This window comes from Tachypleus tridentatus, chromosome 12 (genome assembly GCF_004210375.1).
Source record: "Tachypleus tridentatus isolate NWPU-2018 chromosome 12, ASM421037v1, whole genome shotgun sequence".
In the NCBI taxonomy this organism is placed as follows: domain Eukaryota; kingdom Metazoa; phylum Arthropoda; class Merostomata; order Xiphosura; family Limulidae; genus Tachypleus; species Tachypleus tridentatus.
In genome coordinates this window covers 89125512-89138035 of record NC_134836.1, presented here as the reverse complement: position 1 = coordinate 89138035, position 12524 = coordinate 89125512, and the positions used below count along the sequence as shown (strand labels likewise).

General features: G+C 36.6%; 1 protein-coding gene across 1 annotated transcript in view; it reads right to left on the bottom strand.

Moving 5' to 3' along the window:
• LOC143233942 (diuretic hormone receptor-like) overlaps window positions 1-12524 on the bottom strand; it is an 81089-nt gene that overhangs the window by 21841 nt on the left and 46724 nt on the right. Inside the window, exons 7-9 of the mRNA XM_076470868.1 lie at window positions 8385-8485; window positions 7574-7700; window positions 5972-6122 (exon numbers count right to left, since the gene is read on the bottom strand). Of these exons, the coding sequence (XP_076326983.1) occupies window positions 5972-6122; window positions 7574-7700; window positions 8385-8485 (379 nt within the window). The remainder of the gene's footprint in view (window positions 1-5971; window positions 6123-7573; window positions 7701-8384; window positions 8486-12524) is intronic.

Sequence of the window (12524 nt, the reverse complement as noted above, 5' to 3'; positions counted from 1 at the left end):
AAAATATATTAGCTTTATTTGAATGAAGTATATATAGTAATTATGCATATATAATGTATAAAGAGGGATTTGTATAAATTTTTTCTATTTCTAAATTGTAATGTAAAAACATCTATCACTGAAATAGAACAGTAACTGAAATACGAGGTCTGTTCAAAAAATACGCGGACTGACGTCATAAAACAAAATGTACTTTATTTAGAAGTTACAGGTCTGGGACCCCTTCAAAGTACTCTCCTCCCCAACGCACACACTTATCCCAACGGTGTTTCCACTTGTTGAAACAGTCCTGGTACGCTTCTCTTGTAATGTCCTCCAGCTCCTTCGTCGCATTTGCCTTAATCTCGGGAATCGTCTCAAATCTTCTTCCTTTCAAGGCTCTTTTGAGTTTGGGGAACAAGAAAAAATCGCAAGGAGCAAGGTCAGTTGAGTAGGGGGGGTGGGGAAGAACAGTGATCGAGTGTTTGGCCAAAAACTCACGAGTTCTGAGGGCTGAATTTTGCAGCAACGCGGCGCATCTTCAATTTTTCAGTCAAAATCTCGTAACAAGATCCAACTGATATCCCACACTCTTCAGCAAGCTCCCTGACAGTCAGACGTCGATTTGCCCGCACCAGGGTGTTGATTTTGTCGACGTGTGGGTCGTCAGTTGACGTGGAAGGGCGTCCAGGACGCTCATCATCTTCAATGGACTGTCGACCATCCTTAAAACGTTCATGCTACTTGAGACATGCCGTACGCTTCATAGCAACATCACCGTAAGCCGTGTTAAGCATAGCAAAAGTTTCAGTCTCAGATTTTCCAAGTTTAACACAAAATTTCACAGCAAGTCGTTGCTCCTTCAGGTCATTCATTCTGAAATCCGCCAAACGAAAAAATCGCACTTCACTTAAAACCGAGTAGCTAATACACAAATAAAGATATCTGCAATCGGAAAATGACGTCGTAATCAGCTGATCTGTGCGAATCTAGCGACACCAAGCGGATTCCCCTGGAACCAACTGGAGCCGCGCAATTCAAACAGTCCGTGTATTTTTTGAACAGCCCTCGTAATAATCAGCTACCGTTAAAACGAGTGTTTGAAAACATACATGACATTAAAAAATAATTCCAAGACCGAGAACTAATCTACATACTTAGCCGTCTTATTATTATTGTAATGCCTCGTTACAATCACTTGTAACAAATACATAAATATAAGTATTTTTATGGTTTTGTCAGAGGGTTGGCAGTTAGTCAAGAGCATATACCACCTTGACAGACTAAGGAGGTAGGCAGTTCGTCAACAGCATATTCCACCTTGACAGGCTAGAGGGTAGGCAGTTAGTCAACAGCGTATGCCACCTTGACAGACTGGAGGGTAGGCAGTTAATCAGCAGTATATACCACCTTTGCAAACTAGAGTAGCGTACCCCCAAACTTTCTCGATTTACAGCGCCCTTAGTGTCTCAGCAATGTTTTCACGACAACCCTAGGCAAAAAGAAAAACCTAACCGTTCCATTTATTAAGTAGTTAGGTCCAAACAACTTAATACTTAATAAGTATTTATGTTCTAACAACTTAGTAGCCGTTTGAAAGAATAATACACGTAAATTGAAAGTAAAAACAATATTTTATTTCATTTTTAACTAGCCGCAATTACTAATGGGATATGTGTGCCTGTTAGGCACTGACAGTTTCTCAAGTCTTGTCACAAGACAGCTCAATAAGATTTTCTTCTTCTGTAGAGGTAAATGCAAACTTCTCCATACTTCTGTAAAGTAATTTTCAAACCAATCACTGAGCTGTGTTAGGTGCTCCTCAAAAACAGATTTTAGTTCGTGGGTCAAACGAATTTCATTGGATGTAACAAACTGCTGCGACAGGGGGAAACAGCGTTTGCCTTCATCTTCATTCATTTTTCTTCTCCATAGTAGTAACTGTTTTTTGAAGGCTAAAGCCTTCTCTGCAAGTTTCAGAATATGCAGAGAGAGATTCAACGCATTCAGTTTTTTCAAAGAGATCACACAGGTATGCTAATTTTGGAAAAAAATCAGTATCCAAGAAGTTTTTAGCACATTCGTGTTTTGCTTCTTCGAGATAACATTACAGTTCCTGTCGTAATTTGAACACACGGAACAGTGCATTCCCACGGGAAAGCCATCACGAGCTACAGTAGTACAACAAAGATGTGTGCTCAGATCCCATATCCTAACAAAGTTTTTCTCAAAAAAACACCTCGCCTTCTATCGTCAAGTTTTTTATAAAGTTCGCCACTTTCAACACATTTTCCAGAACTAGGTTCAGTGAAGGACTCAGGTGTTTTGACAGCAAGGGCTTCCCTGTGGATCATGCAGTGGGCCCACAGTGCATCAAGAACATTGCTTCGTATAAGTGCCTACAATCCTTCATAACAGCTAGACATAGAGCGACCACCATCGGTATAGACGCCAACGTATTTAGTCCAGTCTAAGTTGTTTTCATACATAAAAGTGTCAAGGATCTCAAATAAGTCTTGAGTCTTTGTACCTGCAGCGATACTTTTACAAAAGAGAAGAATTTTGTCGCCATCCACGAATCTTGTGTAGCATATCAAATGCGCATCCTTGTTACCACCCATCGCCTCATCTAGCTGTAACCCGAATTCCTTTGTCCAATAATACCATCAGTCGTAGAATTCAACATATGGCTGAAGACCTCAACGATCAGCTAATTGAAGAAATAGACAGGCTTTTTTGTATTTCGCGACTCTATGTGCCACCTTATAGGATGTTAGCAAAGCATTGCTTGGTGTTGATGCTTGTTCAAAAATGTACCTTTTTGTTATTTTAGTTACTTTCTGGTAAAATAATCACGGGATTTACTAGCCATGTTAGGATGATTGGTTTCTAAGTGGCGTTTTAGTTTACTTGGAAGCATGCACTCTGAAGTCAAAACTCTCAAACATAATACACACTGGGGAAACTCTTCATGATTGATATCTACCGAAGTAAAACCAGAATCTTGATAACTATCATCATATTTCCAATATTTCCGTTTCTTCACGACTTTGCCACTGGTCTGTGGTTCGCCATCCTTTTCTACACTCCAACACTTCCTATTAATGTTCAAAAATCTTTCCCTTTCTTTGCACAAGGACTAAAAATCAACAAAATAATTCATTGAACTTCGATAGATCTCGCAGACACTTGATCACAACACTGTTCAAATTTATATGCAAAAACGGCTCGTTTGGGTTGAGAAAATATTTTACATAGAAGAGCGAACAACGTTTCGACCTTCTTTGGTCATCGTCAGGTTCACAAAGAAGGAGGTAACTGACCGGAAGCTGACCACATGTTTGAAAGGGGTTGTGTAACTGTGTGTCGAAATGTAGAGGGCGGTATTAGATGTTTGAATATATAATTTTATTTATTTTATTATATTAATATAGGTATAAAGGCGTTCCTTTATATTGGTTTATTTTGGGTTTAAGTTGTTGTATAAGTAAGGCTTCTTTAATTTTGCATTTGTTTATGTTTGTTTCTTTATTTAGTATTTGAGTGTTTTCTATGGTTATGTTGTGTTTATTTGACTTGCAGTGTTCGAAAACGTGTGAAGGTGACTTTTTATGTTCTTTGAATCTGGTTTCCATTTTTCTACTTGTTTCTCCAATATAGAAGTCGTGGCAGTTATCACATTGTATTTTATAAATAATGTTGGTGTGGTGTTTGTCAGTGTAGTTTTTACATAGTATAGACCTCAGTTTTGTGTCTGGTTTTTGAATAAATTTGGTATTAAGTGGAATGTCATATTTTGTTACTAATTTTTGCCAAATGTTGGTTATTTGTTTGCTGATGTCAGGAATATATGGTATACAGCAGTATATGGTTTCGTGGTTTTTTGATTCGTGAGCTGTATTTACTTTAGTTGGTTGATTTTGCTTTCTGTCTAGGTGTGTGCGTATAATGTTTTCTACGGTTTGTGGAGGAAACTTATTGATGTTGATGAAGTATTGTTTTATTTTGTCTAATTCATCGTTAATTTTATCTGGTGAGCATAGTTTTATGGCTGTGTTTATTTGGTTTCTTAGTATGTTGAGTTTTTGTTTTGTTTCATGTGCTGAGTCCCAAGGAATGTATAGTCCAGTATGGGTGATTTTTCGGTGGATTTCTGTTTTGAATTGTGTATCGGTTCTTGAAAAATTGTATTTTATAAAATACAATGTGATAACTGCCACGACTTCTATATTGGAGAAACAAGTAGAAAAATGGAAACCAGATTCAAAGAACATAAAAAGTCACCTTCACACGTTTTCGAACACTGCAAGTCAAATAAACACAACATAACCATAGAAAACACTCAAATACTAAATAAAGAAACAAACATAAACAAACGCAAAATTAAAGAAGCCTTACTTATACAACAACTTAAACCCAAAATAAACCAATATAAAGGAACGCCTTTATACCTATATTAATATAATAAAATAAATAAAATTATATATTCAAACATCTAATACCGCCCTCTACATTTCGACACACAGTTACACAACCCCTTTCAAACATGTGGTCAGCTTCCGGTCAGTTACCTCCTTCTTTGTGAACCTGACGATGACCAAAGAAGGTCGAAACGTTGTTCGCTCTTCTATGTAAAATATTTTCTCAACCCAAACGAGCCGTTTTTGCATATAAATTTCTCAACAAGTGGGTTTCCCGACATCACTGACAACACTGTTCAGTTATTTCGATTACTGACGGACCCGGAGATTCGATAGGTATTTATATACAAAATCCAAGAAACAAAAACGTTCGAGAAGTTTCTGGCGTAGCCGAAAGTAGAAGTAAACAAAAACATATCTCAAACATTTGAAAACGTCATCGAAAGGAATGTAGCGCGGTTTAATGTTAAAACTGTGAACGACCTCAAGCTATTAGTTCGCGCGGTGTCCGACAGATGTCAATATCGCTGTGTTTCCCTCGAAAATTTGAAATATCCCGTGGAGCACAGTTTGGGAACCACTGGATTAGAGGGTAGGCAATTTGTCAACAGTGTATACCACCTTGACAGATTAGAGCAGGCAGTTAGTCAACAGTATACATTCCACCCAATTTTGGCTACTCAAATTTAATAATTGGATTTACAAAGCAGCTCAGAATCTAAGGTGTGGAAAGCGATTATTTTTTTTGACAAGGTCACGAACCACAGACCCTAGTATGCACAGTCCAGCAAATTAACCACATTGGGTATGTCTAGTGCAATTACAACATACTTAGTAAATTATTTTTGTAAACTTACCTTATTTATATTATATTTAAAACAGAAATAAACATAATACATGCAAAAGGATTGAAATATTAAATGCTCCCGGTGCACGGTAAGTTTATTTATACCCGTCACAGGTTATAATGTATTCATTTTTTGTTTTCTTCCTTGCTTTTAAGGAAATTTCAGTTTCAGAATAAAGTTATGAAAGATAACAATTCCATTAAAACAAACAGACTAATTTTATAAGGTTTCCATACTTCTTGATAATGTATTTTTCTAAACAAATGTTAATAACTTATTAAGGCAAATGCCACATTTCATGCAATAATCATTTTATAAAAATAGATTTAAATTTGTAACAACAACAATTATCAGTTTACTTACCCCAACCAATTAGAGTAACAACAATTATCAGTTTACTTACCCCAACCAATTAGAGTAACAACAATTATCAGTTTACTTACCTCAACAAATTAGAGTAAAATCAATTATCAGTTTACTTACCCCAACCAATTACAGTAACAACAATTATCAGTTTACTTAACCCAACCAATTAGAGTAACATCAATTATCAGTTTACTTACCCCAACCACTTAGAGTAGCAACAATTATCAGTTTACTTACCTCAACAAATTAGACTAAAATCAATTATCAGTTTACTTACCCCAACCAATTAGAGTAGCAACAATTATCAGTTTACTTACCCCAACCAATAAGAGTAACAACAATTATCAGTTTACTTACCCCAACCAATAAGAGCGTAGGTAAAAAATTTCACGCCTTCAGTAGAGAAAGTTCTCACAACTAAGACGAACAAGTATAGGCCTTCAACAAACATCCAGAAAAAATTGGTGCCCATTAAATACGTCAAAAATATGACGAGAATACAGGAAGCCTAAGTAAAAATATACAGCTCAAAATGTAGCTGAAAATATACTTACAGAGAAATTGATAATAGTGATCTATTTAAAATCTTGAATAAATACATTCTTTAAGTTAAAATGCTATATAAAAGAATTATTGAAATTTGACTTTGATTTAAGCTCTATTAATCTGAATTTACAATTTTATCAAAAAGTGATTATGATTTCTGGTTGTTGTTGTTATTGTTTTCCCTGTTGTTTCTTAAAGCTTTTCGTTTAAAATCAAAATTCTGTTGGTAGAGATTTACAAAGGATCTACATTTGTAAGTTTGGCTGGGTTCGAATCCCCCTTACCGGTCAATCCTACTATTCATTGGTGAAAGAGTCGCCCAATAGTTAGCGGTGGGTGGAGTATAGTAGCTGCCTTTCCTCTAACCTTACACTGCTAAATTAGGGACGGCTCGAGTAGAACTGAGCGAATTTGAAACCAAACCAATCTACCTCTGTTTCTGCCGTTAAAGTCGTGATTTCAAGGCATTACATTATCACTTTTTTGCAGCTCTCAATGACTCAGCAGTAATTCTGAAGGCTTATAACGCTACAAATCGAGTAGAAAGATTAACGAAAGAAAGAAACACTTTCTTTATAAAATTGAAGACTGGGAGGCTATGAAGTTGTCTTTAATTATTATATTTTGGATGCCAATTTATTTTAGTATTAAGAGTTACAATATGTGATAGATCAAATTGTGTTTGTATTATTAAACCAAAAGCGAAATAAATTAACAATATATATTTAATTGTTACCGTGAAGATTTCGTTTGCTTTGTTTTGAATTTCGCGTAAAGCTATACGAGGACTATCTGCGTCACCATGAGGACAAGACGCCTTCTAACCTACGCTACTGTTGTAAGGGTAAGGACTGAATGCCTATTAATTTGAATTATCTATTATCAGTATAACAGTAGAATACTTGTCTAATGCTCTTTTATTTTGAAACTGGTATTGAATATCTACCAACTAATGTTACTATTGTTGAAGTAAGGAATGAAAACTGACTACTTACCAACTTGTGGCCCCCCACAGTGACATAGCGGTATGTTTGGGTACTAACAACGCTATAATCCGGGTTTCGATGTTCTTGGTGGGCAGAGCACAGATAGCCCATTGTGTAGCTTTGTGCTTAATTACAAACAAACGAAAACCAACTTGTGCTACTATTTTAAGGTTAACGACTGAATACATAACCATTTACGTTTATATTATTATAATAACAACTGGGCATTTTTCTTATGAAAACGATACATGAACGCCTGAAATCCCATTTTTATAGATATTATTGATTTTGTAGAGTTATTTTTATTGGAGTGAACATCAGATACTTGCGTAATTCCGTTTTCATTACTTTGTTTTTTGTTATGACCTTAAGGTCTGAGTAAACCAACTAATGCTTTCTTCACAAAAGTTCAAATTTTAATTGGTACCTTTGCACCCGGACTTGAAGTATTTGGAGTAGTATCTATGGATGCTGCCAAAATCCAAGTGAAGTCACACAGTATGAAAGTTCCTATAAGATTTGCATGGATAATATTTCGGAGGCATCGAAGTTCTCTATTTGTAAAAGAAAAGAAAAAGGACGTTAATTAAGTCGAGACACAATCTTCTCAGAAGACCATTATTTACTGCTGTGAATAACAATAGAACAGTAATTTATATTCAAAATTATGACTCCTAAAATGCTTCAAACTTTAAACTATTCACATCTTCCTCTAAATGTATTTATTTATGACATTACTAATATTTATGAATGTTTTAACAAATAAGCATTCATAACTTGTAATGAAAGTTGTATAAATACATATATTTGCACAAAGTGTATGGTTTTGTACTCTAGTGTCTAAAGCTATAGTATTATAGTAGCAACCATACTCGGATTTGCCATAAAATAACAATTTAGTACACAGGCCTTAATGTTTGAGTGTTATTATTATTTTCTAAGTATTTAAAGAGTGTCATTCTCTGATGCAACAACTAATTTAAGTATCATTGAGAAAACCCTAATATTCGTTTCGACCAGGTGGTCTTCATTAATACAACAGCCAAATTTTTACATTATTTTGAGCTGATTTCTATTAACTTAGTTTCTAAATTTTGATTTAATATTATTATTCCATCCTAATGTATGAGAAGGTTTACAGTTCAGTTATTAAATATATAAAACAAACTCAAACACACTCATGTCAAAATGTAATAAAGCATGTAAAAACATTAATAATCTACATTGCAGACACTTACTTGAAATAGAGAAATATCCAAAAAGCTATGATAGAGGCGATCAAAGAAACTCCATACCCAGCATAATATATATGTGTGGCTTCTACACCAACGCCCAGACCCTGAAAATATAGGTTATAGCTGAGCTGAGTTACCTACTGATGAACCCTGAAATAAAAAGTCTATGCAGTCTACCATTTGTTTGCTATTCATTTTGAAACCTGACACATCGACACTCTCTAGCGACTTCCTTAGTAGCTATTAACTGTTGTATTCTTGACGTTTCAACACACATATGTCTTCCTTAGTGGTTACAAACTGTTGTACACGTGAGCGAGGTATTTAAAATACAGTTACGATAGTAACACGTAACATTCTGTTGTTATGGTTGTACTTGTACTTACATTCACGTGATTTTTATTTTCTAGGGTATACCACGACTCACGAAGAATTCCTTGAAATTTGTTAATATATATGACCAAAATGTACTAATATTCTAATGTGGAATATGAATCTTTTCTATGTGTATAGATTTAATAAGTGTACAGTTTCGGTTCGGTCGAATTTTATGTCATGTTCATGTTCTTTTATATGCATAATAAAGGTTTGGTCCATGTCATATAATAGGTTTTCAAGAAATGTACATACACAAGTAATCCCGTTTTCCTGCTCAGATGGAATCTTAAAGATAGTGGTTTAAAGTGTTGCTTAAAATTGCGTTCAATATAAAATACGTTTAGATACTTTATAATTTGTCTAAATAATTCTTCATATCTTAACTTTATATCGGAAAACTCAGAAAAAAAAAATAATATCTAGATTTTTATTTTCCACCATCTTACCTTGCAAAAAGCTATGGTCATAAAGATTCCAAGCGCAAGAATCCTACATTTTTGTTCAACCGAATCAAAACAACGTGAGAAAATGACCATATTATTAAAAATTAAAACACAATATATATCCTATCCGATTACTTAACGATAGCATTAATTAACATAAATTAATGAAAACAAATTTCTAACAGAAAACAACCACAGCGATCCCATATATCAAAGGATTGTCTGAGAAAATTAAAAATCATAAAATCGTTTATGATTTGTATGCATTATCTGTAAGTTTACAATTTAAATATTTCCTCTTTATAAGTAAAAAATGAATGGGGAGAGGAAATGGGAGATGGGAAGAGACTGTTCTTATCCCTAAGATACACAATATATCTACGCTCTGTCCAGTTTGGGGAATCGAACCTTAATTTTTAGCTTTGCAATCCCACAAACTTAACGCTGATTCATCGGAGAAAAGACGGAAAGATGTCAAAAATGGTGAAAAAAAGAAGAGAGAAAGGAAAATAAATAAAATATAAAAATAACATTCATAATTCTAAACTAGACGGGTGTGGCTTAATGGTTAGTGTGCTCGAACTAGGAATCCAAGGATTCACTGTTGCTCTGCACTTTGAAAAAAAAAGTGAGGGTCAAATTCTACTAGGCCCGGCGTGGCCTGGTGCTTAAGTTCTGATCCCTGTCACACCAAACACTCTCTTTGAGCCGTGGGGGCGTTATAATGTGACGGTCAATCCCACTATTCGTTGGTAAAATCGTGGCGGTGGGTGGTGATTACTAGCTGTCTTCCCTCTAGTCTTACACTGCAAAATTAGGGACGGCTAGCGCGAATAGACCTCGTGTGGCTTTGCTCGAAATTCCAAAAAAACCATTTGGTTTTTAAAGGTGGCCATTATATACTCTTGAAAAAAAGAAACGCAAAAGGCAAAATATGAGACAAATTGTTAACAAGTTTATTCCGGGTAGTTCTGTATGACATGTGTGAAACTTTGCACATTCACTGCTGAACATCCAAAGTCTGCAAAGTCAACGTTAATAACGAGTATGCACCCCGTGAGCATCAATAACTGCTTGGCATCTCCTGCCCATGGAAGCAATGAGATGACGAATCACATCCTGTGGAATGGCTGTCCACTCAGCCTGGAAAGCTGCTGCAAGCTGAGGTAGAGTCTGCTGTTGAGGTTGTCGCCGTCGCAGACGTCGGTCCAACTCGTCCCAAAAATGTTCGATGGGATTTAAACCTGGTGATCTGGAGGGCCAGGGAAGAACGTTGATGTTGTGGTGTCTCAAGAAGACAGTGGTGAGTCAGGCTGTGTGAGGACGGGCGTTGGCGTTGTCATGTTGAAAAACGTCGTTGACGTTCACCATGATGAGTTGCACATGGGGCCTAAGAATCTCGTCGACGTATCGTTGAGCCGTAAGATTCCCTCGAATGTGCAAAAGATCTGTTCTGGCACTGTAGGCAATGGCAGCCCACATCATGACGCTGCCACCACCAAATCTGTCAACATCCTGCACACAGTTTGCTGCAAAACGTTCACCTCGGCGACGGTAAACACGGGTCCTTCTATCCTGCCTACGAAGCATAAAACGTGATTCATCGCTGAACCAAACATGCCTCCATCGTCCATGAGGCCATACCCGATGTGCCCGAGTCCACTGCAGCCGTGCTTGACGATGTTGCTGGGTGAGGATAACGCCTCTGACTGGACGTCGAGGTCGGATTCCTGCATCTCGTATACGGTTGCGTACGGTCTGATCGGAAATCCTACGCAGCCCTGGTGTGGTTGAGGCAGTAGACGTCGCAGTGGTGGTCCTATCCCGAAGGTGACGTAACCGGATGTTCCGATCTCGTGCGGGCGTGGTCACACGAGGTCTGCCAGATCGTGGACAGTCACGAGTTGATCCATAGCCTTGTGATGGTGCTTGAGTGGACATTCACAGCTCTGGCAACATCTGATCGAGATTCGCCTGCTTCCAAGCGACCAATGGCGTTGTTGCGTTGTGCTTGTCGGTGGCTTAACACTGAGCTATGAAAACCGAGAACCCGTTACTTTTATAGGGATTTTGCACATGTTGCACTTACAGAACATGCAGATCTCTCAAACAAATTTATTGGACACGCATGCGTTTTGGCGAAAAAATCCGATGTTTTCCTCCGTTTTCAAAGTGCACAACTTTTATTGTCATTTTGGTCTGACAATCAATGCCTTAACATGTTTAACATCACATACTCTGAGCTTGTAACGTTATTACATATATTTCTCTTGAAAATAACAAAAATATCCCTTTTGCGTTTCTTGTTTTGAAGAGTATACTTGACAAGGTCAATAATAACTTTCATTGCATGAATTATGTTTTCAAATATTATTAATATTAGTAATTACCCTTGATAAGTTTATATCTACTAAAAAACTGTTCATGTTGTTTGATAAAAATAATTATAATGTCTTTGCGATCTCTTAAAAATAACACATCAATACAATGTAGCACATAATTATTTTCATTGAAGTAACATTCATTTAGTCCTTTAGTCTACATGTTCCCAAACGTAGACCTCCTTTGTGATGATCTGTTTATGAATTCTTTCATAAGCTCTTCTATATTTATCTTGTCGACCTCATCTTTATGAGTGTAACAAACTGTCACATGGTTGAGGCGACACTGAGACATAGTTGACCTTAACCACGTCTTCAACCGTCTGAATGAAGAAAAGCTGGATACTGGATATTCAAGCAAAATTTTCATGAGAAGAAACACTTCACAAAACATCTGCTGGCTTGTTTCATGCATTTTACAGTAAGCATCCTTCGCACCTTTCAGAGGTACTGCTTTTGTTGTTCTTTTGAACATGGGCAATTAAAACTCGAGCCGTTGTGCAAAGATTTCTGAAAAAATATTATAACCGAGTTGTCAATCTTGCCAGATGTGATCATGTTCTCAAGTGCCAGATATTGCCTCAAGTCATTGTTGTCTGCATTAAATATAGTAGCCAGATGTTCTATCACTGTGTCCACAAATTTCAAATATTGGCTTTTGTAGTAATCTCTAGCTGTTGCAGAATGGTGTGCTGAGCCATCACCTGTGATCCTTCTGGGGGGTCTGCGAATGCGTAGTAGTTCAATAGGCACCAGATCAAGGGAAGTTACCTTTCTCTCAGCTTTATCAAATATCTTGTTGTCATTTTCCTCTGTTCGCAATACCCGCAATTGCTCAACTGTCATTGCAGATGTTTCAATCATGCCAGATAATGTCGCTGATTTTGCTTAGAATGCACGGTTTAGTTCCTCTAATGCAGCTAATGGATGCTGAACCATCA